The sequence below is a fragment of the Nuphar pumila genome, chromosome 4 (assembly GCF_984573655.1).
Source record: "Nuphar pumila chromosome 4, dmNupPumi1.hap1.1, whole genome shotgun sequence".
Taxonomy (NCBI): domain Eukaryota; kingdom Viridiplantae; phylum Streptophyta; class Magnoliopsida; order Nymphaeales; family Nymphaeaceae; genus Nuphar; species Nuphar pumila.
The window spans coordinates 136,624,481-136,642,059 of record NC_143252.1 but is presented as its reverse complement, the minus strand read 5'-3'; the positions used below and the strand labels follow the sequence as shown (position 1 = coordinate 136,642,059).

Below are 17,579 nucleotides of genomic sequence, written 5' to 3'. Positions count from 1 at the left end.
CAAAGTGGGTGAATGGGATTTTCGGCAGCTGCAACATTTTGATTTGGGGAAATTTCTTGGTAACCCCATATTTTGGGGGTTTCCGATGGTAGCATTGGATACTTAGATCCGAGGATTTTCAGCTGTAGCATTCGGATAATCCCAGATTTTTTGGGGGGGTCACTGCTAGTTTTGGTGGAAAGGAATGTGTATTGTGTATGTTCTATTCGGTAAATTGTAACCTGAGTATGATAAATCTATGATGGCTAATAACATGTGTTTTCTTCTGAAAAATATAACCTGATTATGTTAACTTCCATTAGCCGATTTCGACTGTTTCATTTTGTAAAACATAGTCTGATGGGTATGTTCTATTCGGTAAATTGTAACCTGAGTATGAGAAATCTATGTTGGCCAATAACATGTGTTTTCTTCTGAAAAATATAACCTGATTATGTTAATTTTCATTAGCCGATTTCGATTGTTTCATTTTTGTAAAACATAGCCTGATGGGTATGTTCTATTCGGTAAATTATAACCTGAGTATGATAAATCGATGTGGCCAATAACATGTGTTTTCTTCTGAAAAATATAACCTGATTATGTTAACTTCCATTAGCCGATTTCGACTGTCTCATTTTGTAAAACATAGCCTGATGGGTATGTTCTATTCTGTAAATTGTAACCTGAGTATGATAAATCTATGTTGGCCAATAACATATGTTTTGTTCAAAAAAAATACAACCTGATTATATTAATTCCCAATAACCGATTTTGACTGTTTCATTTTGTAAAACATAGCATGTTTAGGTTGGCCGATTGTGTCTATCTCATTTTGAAAGAAATCGTAACATGGTTATGAAAAACAAAATTATGATTAACAGCATGCCTCGTTAATCAGTTAGTATTAACTGAATACATTGGTACATGCTTACCAGTTCATGTTAAGGGATCACCAGGTGATATGCTGATCAGTTAATATTACATGTATATCCTATTATATTCTGATTATTATACCCTGTGATACTTGGACCAGCATACCTGGTTATCCTCTGGTTAAATATAGTCAAACCGTAGGCACAACACTGATTTTAGTGCAACAATATGACCTACTTTTACCATTCGAATTTTTTGTTGAACCATTGCTTTCACATACCTGATTTTTCTTGAAACAATAGAAAGTGACTTCACTCGATTACAGTAACGTTGACTATGGGTTTTGTATTAGGTTACACCAGTTCGTTTACTTCTCCTATTTGTGGATATTTGAGATACATTCTCCTGTATGTCTTGTTCAGTAATTATATCCCACACGGAAAGTTTCTAGTAAGATATTACATTGGAAACAGGTGAGTGCATGCTTATTGAAATTATATCCCACACGGAAAGTTTCTATCCCAAAGTGTCTCTGAGGTTAGAATCATGAAATCATGTAAACTTGGAATGTATATGACAAAATATTCCTGTTTTACTTAGTTGATGTTGGGCTCCATAGGTTTCTCCAAATTTCATTCTTTTGGGTTTTTCTAGTGTTGTGACTGATTTATATGAAATGCCATGTGCTTCTACTGCCTTTTGTTAGAAAATGTATGATATGTTTTGCTTATGCAACATGTATTCGAAAGTGTAATTTTAAGGCTTAAGCTCATGATAGCTGTGTTTGAGGAATGAGGGTATTATATTGGTTCCAAACACATAATGGTGTACCTAGTGACATGTGGACATGTACCTTTCCGCGAGACAGACATTTGGGAAAACCTTGCCTAATGAACTATATTGGATTGATTAGCTGATGTGGGTACTTGGGCTATTGGCTTGTGTGCTATGGCAATAGAAGTGATAAAAACTTACACGTAAATGTTGTATGCCCGACTGGTTTAAAGGTACCGGGGCCTTGGTGCTTGAGGGTTCAAAGGTACCGAAACATTCTGGATAATAATGATAACACTGATGAGAAACTTAAATTTAATTTCTGTGGCCTGACTGGTTTAAAGGTACCGGGGTTTTGTGCTCGACTGCTTAAAGGCGCCAGAGCACTCTGAGTGGGAACATGCAATCAACATGAAAGCGTATGGGTTGGTGTATGCCTTGGTAAAATGACTAAGGTTGGGGACCTACTACTAGGATGGTAGGAGATAGTTTTGGGGAAATGCCCCTGAACTTTGAAAAAATAATTAAATGAAAAGTTTAACCCACTCAGCTCTTGGGCTTACCTTAGAGAGGGTAGGTGGTACAAAACTCTGGGGACATGTGTTTTGGTTTCGAGCGTAAAGCGACTCGTTGGTCCCAGTCCTCAGAGTTGGGGACCCGGACTACCAATATGTCCTAGGTGGTAGCTCTTTGTTCTTCTGCAGAAGTTAGGGATGCATCCTGTTTTGGTTTTGGCCTTTGGGAGTTTCTCTCGGTCACTGGCCGCTCCCTTGGGATTTCAGTCTCAGTTAAAATGTTCGGGTTAATAAAATACCCTTGAATAATATACCCCCGAACGTTTTCTTCTGAGATGGTTGCTTTGGCCCACGTGTACCCGTGGGATAAGAAAAAATAAACATCAATTAGAACAGTTAGGTATCACTGTGATGGAGTCATTAAAGAGACATTTGCATATTTTTCAGCATGCTTTATATTGTGAAATTATAATGATCTGAAATCCTGAAATGGGTAAATACGAGGTGATTGAACTATTACATGAAAGTTATGCATGTTATTGTTATTGTTGTTGCATCGCCTACCTCACTTGCTTATTAATGTTGCATACTATGCCTTACCTGCTCAGTTATGGTTATTGCATAATTGTTTACCTGCTCAGTTATTGTTATTGCATAATTGTTTACCTGCTCAGTTATTGTTATTGCATAATTGTTTACCTGCTCCTGTATATGACTGTTGATTTCTGTTGTTGCTTACTTGCTTATGTATATGTTGAAAATCACCCATGACACCCACATCTCATACTGGACTAATGATATACCTGCATTAAGAGTTACAGTTTTCCTACTTAGACGTGGTAGTTTAATTTCAATCAATTTACTATTTTTCAGGTAAAGAATAGGGTTTATGAGCGGCTACAGGATGAGGCATCAGATCGAGATTTTTGAATTTATTGTTCCAGGGATCACTTGGGTTCCTTTTATGATTTTAACTCTGATGATTTTCATTGATATTGAAATGAAATAAATGTGTTGGGTTTTCTCTCCACCGTAATGTCTCGAAATTCTTAACCCTATATTATTAATTGTTTTTGCTGTTATAAAAAAAATTCTCTTAAATTTGGGTTAAAATTTTGGGGCGTTACATTTTTATTTAAGTGCTTTGTGCTTCTTAAAAAACATGATAAAGTCTCCCCCAAATCTATTAAATATATATTTTTTGGATATGCTAATAAACAAAAAGGCTATCGGTGCTATGGTTTGAAAAATGATAAACTTTTTGTTTCTATGAATGTTACTTTTCTTGAAAAAGAAAAAAGATTTGACCTTGAAGAATCTAAGGAGGAATCTAAGTATGCATTTTTGTTTGATTTATTGCCTAAGTCTAATATTGAAATTGATGATTCTTGTGAAATCATTGATAATGAAATTTGTGATAATGTTGAACCGAGTAATGAACCAAGTGTTGGTAAAGAACCTACTCATGAACTCATACATTACTATAGACGTGGTGATGGGGAGCATCCATGTGCACTTTAAAAATATAGTCAATCGCTTGAAGTATAGGAACTTAGTCTTAGGAGATCTGAATGCATATCTAGACCTCTAAATAGGTTTGTCTCCCATGAATCATTTTCTCCCAATTATACCCATCAAGCTATAGAGAAGCCAAAGACACAAAAGAATTGGTTGAGCATTAGAGGCATTACATAAAGTCAATACTTGGAAAAGTCAACATCTCTCTAAGGGAAAGAAGACTATAAGATGTAGGTGGGTTTCTAAAATTAAAACAAAAAGTAATGGATTCCTAGAAAGATACAAAGTTAAGTTAATTGCGAAAAAGTATTCTCAAGAATACGATATAGATTATGAGGAAACCTTTGTCCTAGGTACGACCACTGTTAGGACTCTAGTTATTGTAGAATCCATTAGGAATTGACCTGTATACCAGCTAGATGTTTTTCTAAATGGTAATTTGAATGAAGATGCCTACATGGATCTACCCCTTGGTCTAAGTATTGAGAAAGGTATGGTTCTCCGTCTTCGTAAACCTTTATATAGGTTTAAACAAGCCCCTAAAGCTTGGTATGATCGGTTCAATAAAACTATGTTAGATTTTGGCTTTAAATCATGTTATACAGACACTGCTCTTTTTGTAAGATCTACAGCTTTTACGCTTGTCATTTTGCTCATATATGTTGATGATATGATCATCACTGGGAGTGATAAGAAAGGAAATGAAGAAATTAAATTTATGCTTAAGAAAATTTTTTATATGACTAACCATAGTTTATTGAGATATTTCTTAGGTATTAAAGTAGCCTATTCGCCAAGAAGCTACATCTTGTCTCATATGAAGTTTGTGATTGATATCATTGCACATTCATAAATCACGGATGAAAAATATGTTGACACTCTAGAAGTGATCAATGCCAAAATGAGCGTGAAGATGAAGTCTTGTTGGATGATCCAACTTTTTATAGGCAACTTATTGGATATCTAACATATTTGTCTATCACGAGACTGGATATTGCATAGAAAGTACATACTGCAAGTCAATTTTAACATATGCCAACTTTGGTCCACATGAGTGTTGTGTTAAGAATAGTATGATATATTAAAAATACTATATCCAAAGGGTCACTCTTATCTCCTTCTTCATCATTAAATCTTATTGCATATACTAACTTTGTCTGCAGAGGAAAACTCAATAATGGACACTCAACTACGGGTTTTTTGTGTTCTTAGGTGATTCTCTTATATCATGGAGATGTAAAAAGCAACAGAAGGTATCGTTGTCCTCCACAAAAGTTGAATACAGGGTGTGTTAAGTCGTGTGTGTGTATATATATATATAATGATGAAATAGGTAAATACCCATTAGGGGTATTTTGATCATTTCAGTCCTTGTAATAGGTTGTGTCCATTAAGGGCACATTAGTACTTTTATTTTATTTTTTTATTTTTATCTTTTTTTGTTTGACCAAATAGAGTTGTTGGGTTCTTTTTGGACTAGTCAACATAGAGTTGACTAGTCAATAAAGCTATTGGAACAATCCAACAGCTCTATTGTGATTGCCACTTGTGTATAAATAGGGGTGAAGCCCTCTTGTTCTTTAATGCTTCGCTTAAGCATTCATGCTGAATAATATCAATATTTTTTATATTTTGTATTCTTCTCTTTAGTTCTTTAATGTCTTGAATGCACTTAGTGTTTGTATTGTCTTTGTGCTCTTGTATTGTCCCTTAGTTGGACTTATGTATGTGCATGTGTACTTTGTTTATGATCTATGCATTGAGATTCCACCTCAAAAAATCTTTAGATTTTTAATCATGTCTAAATTCATGCCTTTGTGCTATTGTATTGTCCCTTAGTTGGACTTATCTACGTGCATGTGTACTTTGTTTATGATCTTGTAAGCCCTTAGAGGCCCTCATTTTGTATTTTCGCATATTTCATTACATGGTATCAAAGCCAAGAAATCCTTCTTGGTATTTTGTCGCTTTTGGGTCTTGGGATTCTTTGGTTCGAGATCGTGATCCGTGATCGTTGTGTGGCTTGGATTCAAGAAAAATCTTAACTCGGTATGTATCTTATAGCTTTAAGTGTTTCTTGTGTTATTATCTATCTCATTCATTATGCATGAGAAAGCACTCATTTTCCTTATCTTTGGAAAATTATTTGTTATTTTTATTAAAAACTAAAATTTTTAAATTTTGTTTTTAAAATTATCGTTGGATTTATTTTTATAAGATTTATAATATTTGTTTGATCTTGTGAAATTATATGTATATGCTTTTATGAGATCCAGTTTGAATCTTAGTTTTTTTTTTTTTAAACTTGTTTTATTTATATGTACGTATATGATCTAATATTCTTAAGCATGTATTGTTGGCATTTAGATGCTTTATTTGAGCAATTCATGGTTATAAATATCAAATCATGTTCGTATTGAAGTTTGTTTTATTTCTTTTCGAAAAATTCTCATATATTTTAAAACAATTTGAAATGGTGTTGTGTCTTTCACAAGTATGATCTTATGAAATTGCGTTTAACTTGAGTTTAATTTTTCTCTCTTTACTCTTGGTGTATTCTTATGTGAAACTTAAAGTAGCTTTTGAAGTATTAAAAAATATGATCTAGCTTATGAATAAATAATTTTTATATTGATATTTTATTCTTGTGCACTTATGATTGCCTTACATGATGAATGAGATTGTCTATTTGTGCATAAGGTATTGAGCATAATTTCTTACGAGAGTTGTTCACTTTAATTAATGTCTTTTGTTGGTCTTTATGATTATGTTATTTTCTTAGTCTCATGGCTCTTTAATGAACATTATCTTAAATGCTTTGCATGGGATTCAAATATTATGTTTTTATCGCATATCTAATTTTTAATAAAATAATAAGTTAAGCATTATGAGAAACTTCTTTATGTTTGGCCTTTATGGGTGTTATAAGTGTTTCTCTCATGGTTCACTCTAGTTCTTGTCCATTATTGATGAATGTGCTTGTCCATTTAGATCTTTGGTGAACATGTGTGTTCTTGATTAAAGACTCTTGATTCATTGCATAATTGTTATTTATAAAATAATGATTTTTACATTGTGCCATCTTTGGTATATATCCTTAGTACCTTAATCTATCACTTGCATAAATGCTCAAATGTGTTCATATGCATATCTTATGTGATTCTTCATAGCTTTTGTATAAGATATGTGGCTTTAAGTTATTAAGATTATTGCATATACATGAGTTTTTTATCTCTTTGTGAGTATCCATGATTGATTGTACTTGTGTATGTACTTGGTTTTCTATATGGTTCTTTGAGAATCTCAATATATGTTTTGGCCTTCTTTAATGTTATGTGTCATTGTTAATCTATATTGAGTTATCTCTTTATATAGCTTGCTTATATTGACTATGCATATGATTACATTGCATATGATTGCATCAATTGATATCTTGTTGTGCATATGATTGCACTATATTCATTCTAAGTTTTCATCTACCGTTATTAGATTTGATTTGAAACTTTGTACTTTCAAATCGGTTCTTATATATGAATTCACTTATTTGGAAATTGATTTTCGTGAGAATTTGTTGCTTTCTTATGGCATTTGTGTTGTCCATCACAGATTTTTATATGATGCATCATTTATTTTTGGCCTTGTTGTCATTGAATGAGAGATGTTTGTTGGAGTGAGATATGTGCTCTTCATTTTTTTTATCAGTTTAGATTATTGACTTACAGTTCGGGTCTAATTGAAGGTTGTTTGATCTCTTGTTCTATGAGTGTGTTATATCACTCGTTTGTTTATTTGGCCATCATTATTATGGATGCTTATAATTATGTTTATCTGTGATAGCTATCTATTTTTTAAACCATGGTGTTCTGAAAGATTGTTAAAATTGATATCCTTATTGGGGACATTAGTTTGATTTCATTACAGGCTCTCTTATCTCGTGTGTTTTCTGCTCTTATGCCTCTGATTTAAGTGTCATTTTATGTAGACAAGAAATATTTTCCAATGTAATGAGTTATGTGCACCTATTGGTTATGCACATTTTCCATGTGTTTGTTTTGCCCATATGTGGCAAGTTTGAGGGGTAGTGTTAAAATATGATTAATGTAAGGATATATATTTATATATTTATATATTTATATATATCAAGGGTATTTGGTCACTTCCTTTGTTGTAATAGGGGTTGTACCAGAGTTACCGGAAGTGCCTATACCATAGGGGAAGCATGCTTCCCTGATACGCGTTTCGGAAGCGCAAAACGTCGCGCTTTCGAAACGCGCAGGGAAGCATCCTTTTTTTGGGAAGTGTGCTTCCCTTTTATGAGAAACGTGCTTCCCCCTTGCTTCTCTCTTTTTTCATCTCTTTTCATTTTTTATTTTTTTATTATTTTTTTTTTCTTTTTTCGCTTCCCCCTCCCTTCTTAGGTCGCTTCCGGTTCGCTTCCTAGGTCGCTTCCGAGACGGTTCGTGATTTGCTTCTAAGTCGTCCCACGCTTTCCGCTTCCTAAAATTTTGAAAGTGCCTTGCTTCCTCGATCGACTGGCAACCATGGGCTGTACAGCCTTTACATTTTTATTTTGCTGATTTTCTGTTCTTTATTTTTTGTATTTTCAGTCAATATGACTGTTGAGGGCAGTCCAACAACTGGTTGGACTGCCTCCCATCTCTCTCACTTGGCTCTATAAATACGGCCATCTTCCATGTTGTATATCATGCTTTTTCAAGCATATTTGAGTTCATATACAATTATATTTTTACATTGTTCCCCTCAGACTATCAAATGCAAGTGGTATCCCTTGAAGCCAGCCATAGTCACTTACTTTGGAGTCTCTGCAACCAACTATGCCATAGAAATACTCTATTTGACCCCAATTTCGTATCTCTTTATATACTAGTTATATTGTAAACTACATAAAAATGGCTATGTTCTCCACAGCTGTATCCATGTGACTGTGCAATCGATGCTCCTGCAACTAGAACTTAGAGGAGTACATTATAGAGAAATGGTTTAAGAATCAATAATAACAAATGGGATGCATGTTTAGTGCATCATAAAAAGACAAAATCTTGTGATTCAAGAATGCCATATGTTTTCGATATTTAGGATCTATGATAACACGAGATGATGAATTTGAAGATGTCACTAGTAGGTTTGGTGCTAGCTTGATCGACTAGAGGCAAGATGGTGGTGTATTATTTGATAGATGTTGAGAAATGTAACATAGTGTTATACTTTCTTGTATTTATAAGGCCATTTTCTAACTTTAGCTTAATCACATAGCAGTCGAAGTACGAGGTCTAAATCAATCCAAATTATATCAGTTGGTTAGTGAATGGCGGTCAACCCTTATATGTTGTATTATCTCATTCTTTTTCCTTGATGAAGTTTGTTCTTTGTTTGTGCTTCCTCTCCTTATCTCAATAGTGCTTCTTCGTTCTTGTGTGATATGGTATCAAAGACATCCACACTAGAGAGAAATCATCATAGCCTGATTTTGAGGCATTGGAAGCTTCATTTTCAGTCTATCAAAACTGTGCATTGAGATTTGTGCCTCAAACTGCTGATGTCAGCATTATCAGGTGACTGATTGAGTTTGCTTTAAAGTAGGGTTTTGATAGATATTGATTGTAGAAGTCATATGAATCAAGAATCGTGGCAAGCAGAGTTGTATTGGACTTTTTGTGATTTTTTTAATGAGTTTTAATTATTAATTTAGCTTAGACAAGTTATGATGCATAGAGTTAACTGATGGCCATGAAAAAGATGCATATATCTCTAAGGTGAGAGATGCAACCCTGCTAGTGCCGCATGAAGACACATAGCGTTGTTCAATATGGAAATGCACTCTTGTTATTTATAGTGCTGGTCAGTTCATTTTAGTATGTTTGAATGAAATATTATGGATGAAATTACGTACAGGTACATGGCATAAATATGAATTTATGTTAAAGAATCATAATTGCTCCCTCAAAGAAATTTTTTCTTCTACTCAAAAAGAAGTAAAGAACCAGCTGTATGATACAAAATTCACATAAGGCAAATCAGATTTACAATCAATAATAGATCATGGTGCAGTTGCAGTAGATGCCCTCACAGAGTAACCAAAGGAAATATCACTCAATCTAGAGCTTGCCACAATCTAGTGTCATATTTTCTTTGCAACTATCCCCTTGAATTTGAGTTAAGCCAACAAGAGTGGAAACCTAGACATTTAGAATCTACATTTCATCAGGCACACAAAGCATATAGAACTCTTGTTTTTTCTGCCATCCTACTAAAATCAGATCATTCCTCAACAACAACTACGCCTTCATCCCAAAACAATTGGGGTCGGCGATATGAACCAAAAAAGAAAATCATTCTGGGTCTTCCACATGAATCCTTCTCCTCCAATCATTTCTATCCAATGCCATGTCCTCAGTGAGGTTCAAAGCATTCATATCCTTTCCTATCATCTCCATCCAAGTCTTCTTAGGCCTACCCCAACCTCTTTTAACTAATATATTTTTCCATTTCTCCATCCTTCTAACTGGAGCATCATTAGGCTTTCGTTGAATATGTTCAAACCACCGCCAATGATTTTCTCTCATCTTATTTTCAATGGATGCAACGCCTACCTTCTTACGTATCTCCTCATTTCGAATCTTATCTTTTATTGTATTTCCACACATCCATCTAACCATACGCATCTCAGCTACACTCATTTTTTGAATATGATGTCTCTTGGCAGCCCAACATTCCGTACAATATAGTAAAGCGGGCCTAATTGTCGTCCTATAAAACTTTCCCTTCAACCGCAATGGCATTCTACGATCGCACAACACTCCAGTTGCACTTTTTCATTTCATTCACCCATCCTTTATCCTATGATTTACATCTCCATCAATTTCTCCATACTTTTGAATGATAGATCCCAAGTATTTGAAACAATCATCCACCAGTATTTCTTGCTCACCAAGCTTCACTACATTCTCATCACTACTTCGTTGCTTACTAAACCGACATTCCATATATTCTGTCTTACTCTTATTCAACTTAAAACCTCTAGCTTCTAATGTCTGTCTCCATAATTCTAACTTAGCATTAACCCCAGCTCTAGACTCATCAATCAAAACAATATCATCAGCAAACAACATACACCACGGCACATTTTCTTGAATTGATCTCGTAAGCTCATCCATCACTATAGCAAATAAGAAATGGCTTAAAGCAGATCCTTGATGTAACCCAACCGTTATAGGAAAATTGGTTGTCACCCCTCCACAAGTGCGGACATTGGTTACTACTCCTTTATACATATCTTTAATTATACTAATGTACTTGAGAGAAACACCTTTCTTCATCAATGTCCACCAGAGAACGTCCCTAGGTACTCTATCGTATGCCTTCTCCAAATCAATAAAAACCATATGCAAATCTTTGTTCTTCTCTCTGTATCTCTCAATAAGTTGTCTAAGAAGATGTATAGCTTCCATAGTTGATCTTTCAGGCATAAAACCAAATTGATTCTCCGATATCATGACAACCTTCCTGAACCTATACCCAATCACCCTCTCCCAAAGTTTCATAGTATGACTCATGAGTTTTATACCACGATAGTTTGTGCAATCTTGTATATCATCCTTATTCTTATATAGAGGCACTAAAGCACTCTTCTTCCACTCATTAAACATCTTATTTGTTCGTCAAATCTTGTTAAAAAGATTTGTCAACCATTCTAAACTTTTCTCACCCAAGCATTTTCAAGCCTCGATAGGTATATCATCTGGGCCAACTGCCCTTATTGATTTCATTTTCTTCAAAGCCTCTGCAATTTCTTTCTTTTGAATCTTGCATATGAAGTCACAATTCATCTCATGAAAAGGAATGGAGAAGTCCCCAAGATCCTGAGCATGACTTCCATTAAATAGCTTATCAAAATAATCTTTTCATCTCTCCTTAATCTCCTCATCTTTGACTAAAACCCTTTGTGTTTCATCTTTGATACATCTAACCATACCTAGATCCCTCGATTTCCTATCTCTCATCTTTGCAAGCCTATAAATATCCTTCTCGCCCTCTCTGGTATCCAACTTGTCATAAACCTCCTTATATACCTTATTCCTCGCGTTTCGAACTACTTTTTTAGCTTCCTTCTTTGTTATTATATACTTCTCCAAATTCTCATTATCACGACTCTTACCAAAATCAGATCATTCCTCAATTCTATTTAATGGACACACTCCTCTTCTGCATTTTCACCCTTTCAGCCTTCCATGTCACAATGAATGATAAAAGTTTCCTTGATAGAAACCAGTGAAGACAGAAGGAACAATATTTTAACTTCCCAGAATAATACTCAACGTGATTTTAGAAATCGAGACTTGAAGGGAAGGTCAAGGCAGTGCACGGCTCCAAACTGAAGCTTATAGAGAACATAAAACAAAAGCATCCAAAAATCTGAAAACAACAATAGAGAGAAAACTATATTATTTGAAGAATGTACAATATAAGTAAAAAGGTAAAAAAAAAGGATATGGTTGAATGTATTTTATTGTGTGCATAAGTAAATAAAGTGCAGCTTACACTTTGGAATTGCTGGTAACGTGTGAAGACTCATCTAACCAAAATATGCATGAAAGAACACACATCATGTGCATGGTTACATAAACACTTCTATGTCAAAATAAAAAAACAATATACCACCAAGAGGATTTTAAATGAAGATGCAAAAACTACTATATTGCTTCCATGAAAGATCATACAGATGGCTCACTAGTATTCTCCTCATACAAGCACAAGACCACATTTTCAGCATTCCTGGAAAATAGAGCAAAATTGGCAGAACCACCATGACTAAAGGTAACACCAAGGGGACTAGGGTACCCCCTTCCAATACCCACAGGCACACAAAAATTCCGCCTCAAGTGATTTCTGCAAGGAAAGTGAACAAGGATAGAATTAACATCATCATTCACGTGTAAGCAGATAATAACATAGGCAAAAGTCAAGAAAATATCACATAATCCAAAGAACATTAAGAATTCATAGGCCATACTCATTATCATTGTATAGGCTACTGAGTTCATATTGCATAAGTTTTGTGGTGTTATGGCCCATAAAAAATTCTTACTTTGGATTTTTAATCATGTCTAAATTCATGTCCCAATTCTTATATTAGATTTTTAATCATCTCTAAATCCATGTCCCAATGCAGTAGTGTAAAAGTTTGAACAATGCCCTCGTTATTCAATAAAACATAAGAAGATATCAGCTGTCGCTCCATTCTGCATGATCCGGCGGACTTCTCCATTGCTGACATTATCTAACATCAGCTGATATTTTTAAATCATAAAATGCATTAATGCATTAATAGTTTTTTCATTTACAAGTCCCCCATCCGTCTTTCCATTATTTGTTTCTTGTAAATTTTCTTTCTTTTACAATTTGAGGCCACCCGTTTTCTCTTTCTCCTCAAGTATCTAATAAGGTTCTTACGTTTTAGTCTTTTTTACAAAGTCAAACGTTTACTGAAGTTCTGTTAGTTCAACTTCAAGTCATGCTGACATCACCTAACTTACATTAGCAGATATTTTCATCATACAAAATACAAGTCATTTCTCTTTCCTCATTATTGACCCGATTGGTTTCTTCTTTTTACAAATCGGAAATCTTAATGCTAATTTTTCTCATTTATCTGATAAGTTTCCTAAATCCTTAAGTCATTTTTTCATTTTCCACTTAGTTGAATATTTTAGCCCATATTAAATAAAGAGATCCAGTCTTGAGGTTTTCATGGTTTTGATGCTTCTCTCACATATTCCGCCTCCTTTAAGCCACCACCCCGCACCATGCCTTTCTGCCCCTTGAATGACTACAGTACTGCATAAATTTGGACTATGAAGTTCTTCTCCTTAACACATGTTCCATTTGGGGCACAACTAATTTCCGCTTTTTGATCCTTCCCTTTCCTACTCTTGGATTCCTTTTAGAGCCTAAAATCCCCACACACCAGCACCTACCCCTGTTTTTTATGCAATCTCCCATGAAGTTTCATTTTCTACTTAGGGTTCTTGATCTTTCATCTCTTTTCATCCCCTAAAATCTTAGTCTCTGGTTTCCATGAATAGGATAATGATTATTTTCTTTCTGAGAACTATTATGTATAGATCCAATTGTTTGAGGTAGAGGTGTAAGTGGGTCAGGTAAACCCGACCCGACCCAATACTGGTGGACCCGTCAACCGTGGGTTCAGGTCGGGTCCAAAATATAGACTCACAGTGAAAACGGGTAGGGTCCTGGGTACTGTAAGTGAAGACCTAAACCTGAACAGACCAGACCCGATTATGTACCCTAATCCAAATGGTTCTCCGTATTATAAAACCGACCCGAACCCGCTTCCCACCAGAATCGGCTCATACCCGACCCAACTATATACCCTTAATCGACTCATACCCGTACTCGCTTCATACCCGATCTGATTTTGAATGTTTCTAAAAAAATATGGGTTTTAGGTTTATGAAGTTTTTTGGAGAGAAAAACTTCAGAATGGGTCGTCCGGAAGTTTCTCCTCTAGTTGGTTTCCCAAATCTAGCCAACTTCTTGCCTTCTATGCACAAATTCATCTCTTCTCTACCCTCTAGTCTCCTAGTTGGAGTCTTTAAGAGGAAGAAACTAAGAAGAAGGTTGTATTGGACGTCTCTCTATTGTAGAGACTTATGTAAAATAGTGTTTTACTAGTCTTGTGCTACCCCTTCTATTTATGTATTCCCTTGTATATTATTTTATTGTCAGGGGTAGTTTAGTCATGTATATTTTATTTTTTGTTCTTACCATGTAACATAGTGAGAGTTGACCCCTTAAAAAGAAAAGGGACTTTCCTTGAAATGAAAAGGATAGTCAACTTCTTTCCGCTTCTCCTTTGTGCTTCATTTGAGAATATCTAATCCTAATGCAAGTTTAGAGTTTTCTCATGGTATCAGATCCTTTTGGGGAGCAAGAGGTTGTCGCATGAAGGATGTTGCTGGAAGAGAAGCCTTCATTCCTGGGGGGTTCTGTTGCAGCATTTTTGGAGCACCCAAGGGTTGACGTGAGGACCAGTTTTGGGGCTTTGTTTGAGGTATGGAATAGCTAGAGCTTGATTTTATAAGACCTGTGAACCAAAAATCGCGCCAATCGGGTGAGATATGGATTTTTGGTGCATTTTCTTAGCATTTTTTCAGTTTGTGCGTGAATAGTACCCAGATTCATAAAATCTGTTACGAACTCCAATATCGGTGGTTTTTTGGGTTTGGGTCATTTTTTATATTGGAAGCCTCAGGTTCAGCCTATTCCTCCTGTTTTGAAGTTGGGGATGATTTTTGTGGAGATTTGGCACTTTAGAACAGGCGGTACCCTATTTATCTGAAGTATTGGGCATCGACTATTGAGATTAACCCTGTAGCTGTAGCTGGTTGTTCATTTTAGCCTTGAAACTGTGAATCATACTCTGTTTGTGATGATTTTAGGGATCTAGATCAGGCTTATACCTATTTTATTGAAGGATTGCATGTATCAAGTGTGGATATTATCAGATTTTTGGTGGTCTTTGCCTAGTGACTGTGAATAGTGTTTTCTCAGTCACTTTGTTTCAGTTTATGGTGTTCTTGAATGATACGTTGGTGCTGTTAAGTATTTTTTGTTACAGGAATTTAGTAAGGATTTGGTTTATATTGTTGGTTATTGTGGTTAGTGGATAAATAGTTTTTGCAAAATATCGGTATTGCAATTTTTGGTGTCTGTGTGCAGCTAGGGTATTGCTGTTTGGGGTTTGTGTGAGGTATGGAGAAAGAAGGAATTCAAATTGTCCCAATGAAGCTGGATAGGACAAACTACGTGTATTGGGTTGATTTTATAACAGTTGTGATAGTAGGGAAAGGGCATGGAGAAGCTCAAAGGTGAAACCCAAGCCCACTTATGTTGGCTTTGACAAAGTAATAGAGGAATGGGTTGTGATTCTTGTGAATAATGCGAGGGTCAAGACTTGGATACTAAGAAAACTAGATTAGAGAATAGCTATGAATATCTCCAAGTTTAAGAAAGCGAAATAAGTTTGGGCATATCTCAGACAAGTCTACAAGCAAGAGAATTGGGCAAGGCAATATCAGCTTACTCAAGAATTGAAGAGTATGCGCCAAGAAAATAAGTCAATTAAAGAATTTTATTTGGATATGCAAAAAATTTGGGATGCTCTTGCACTCATGGAGGGCCAAACAAAACATGAAAAATGTGTGAAGTGTGAGACATATCCTTCATGTCAAACTTGTCAGGGACTTCTTGACTAGCATAAAGAAACTAATAGGGTTATTGAATTTCTTGTGGCACTCTGCATCGTTCACACTTACCCTCAGTTACTAGGGTCCTAGCTAAATTTATTGCAGAAGAAACCAAGATAAGATTTCTTGGAACCTATTCATCTAATGACAATGTCATGGCAGCTTCTTAGCAACTGGGTGGCAGATTTGGTGGCGAAAGAGTGGGACGAAGAGGTAACTTAAGCTCTTTTCAATGTCATTGTTGTAGGAACTTTGTGAAATAAACAAATACATATACGATAAAATGCCTCTAAGGGCTATAAGAGAGCACAAATACAAAAAGGGTCACTAATGGACCAATCACAATCTCACAAAGGAGATAATGGCCAAACACAAATCACAAAGAAAACACAATATAATATGTATTGAACCATAAAAATGCTTAGAAAAGCATATCTGAATACAAGGGAGAGCTCTATTTATATTGCCAAATAAGAGACAAAAGGGAGGCAGTCCAATCCAATATGTATTGAACAATAAAAATGCTTAGAAAAGCATATCATAATACAAGGGATAGCTCTATTTATATTGCCAAATAAGAGACACGGTCACATTTATGACCATTGGGGCATTCCACCAGCTAGTTGGATTGTTCCCAACAGTCATGTTGACTGAAAAAGATAAAAATAAAAAAGTAAAATTACAGAAAATAAAAGACTTAAAACTTAAAAGTCTATACAACCCCTACTAGGTTGTCCCTATTACATTAAGTGAAATGACCAAAAAACCCATGATATACATGTATATATATTGATAAAACATATTTTAACACTCTCCCTCAAACTTACGGTAAGATCACAAAAAAAGTTTGTTAAGAATAAAAAGAAAACATGATAGAGTAAGAGCCTTGTTGAATAAGTCTGCAATCTGAAATTCAAACAGAACATATAGTAAATCAATCGTCCCCTTCAAGTGTTCATCTCGAACGTAGTGACAATCCATTTCGATGTGCTTCATTCATTCATGGAATGTATGATTGTCGACCATATATATGACTTTTTTGTTATCACAACATAACTTTGAAGGTTATGAGACATCAACTCTCATATATGTAAGTAAGGGCTGCAACCATATTACTTCTATTGTTGTTGTAGTCATTGCCCTATGTTCAGCTTTTGTGGAGGACAATGACACCTTTTGTTGCTTTTTACACCTCCAGGACATAAGGAAATCACCTAAGAATACACAAAAAACCCGTAGTTGAGTGTCAGTTATTGGGACCTTCTCCCAAGTCAACATCAGTATATGCAATAAGATTTAATAATAAGGAAGAGGATTAAAATAGTCATTTAGATATAGTGTTTTTAATGTATCGAATTATTCTCAAAGTAGCACTTATGTGAACTGAATTAGGCGCATGCTGAAATTGACTTGTAGTATGCACTGCATGCGCAATATGTGGTCAAGTAATAGACAAATACATTAGTGATCTAATAAATTGCCTATAAGGAGTTAGATCATCTAATAAGACTTTGTCTTCAGCTCTCATTTGGGCATATTATTACTTCAGGAGTGGTATTAGATTTCGCATTTGTGATCCTCGAACGTGCAACAATATCGGTTGCAAACTTTATTTGAAACAAGATATATC

General features: G+C 35.1%; 1 protein-coding gene across 5 annotated transcripts in view; it reads right to left on the bottom strand.

Moving 5' to 3' along the window:
• DBE1 (debranching enzyme 1) overlaps positions 1–17,579 on the bottom strand; it is a 170,901-nt gene that overhangs the window by 131,322 nt on the left and 22,000 nt on the right. For 4 of the 5 annotated variants that reach the window (XM_090003691.1, XM_090003692.1, XM_090003694.1 and 1 more), the window contains one exon: positions 12,401–12,569. In XM_090003691.1, the coding sequence (XP_089859817.1) occupies positions 12,401–12,569 (169 nt within the window). The remainder of the gene's footprint in view (positions 1–12,400; positions 12,570–17,579) is intronic. The other variant, XM_090003693.1, reaches the window with a different exon arrangement.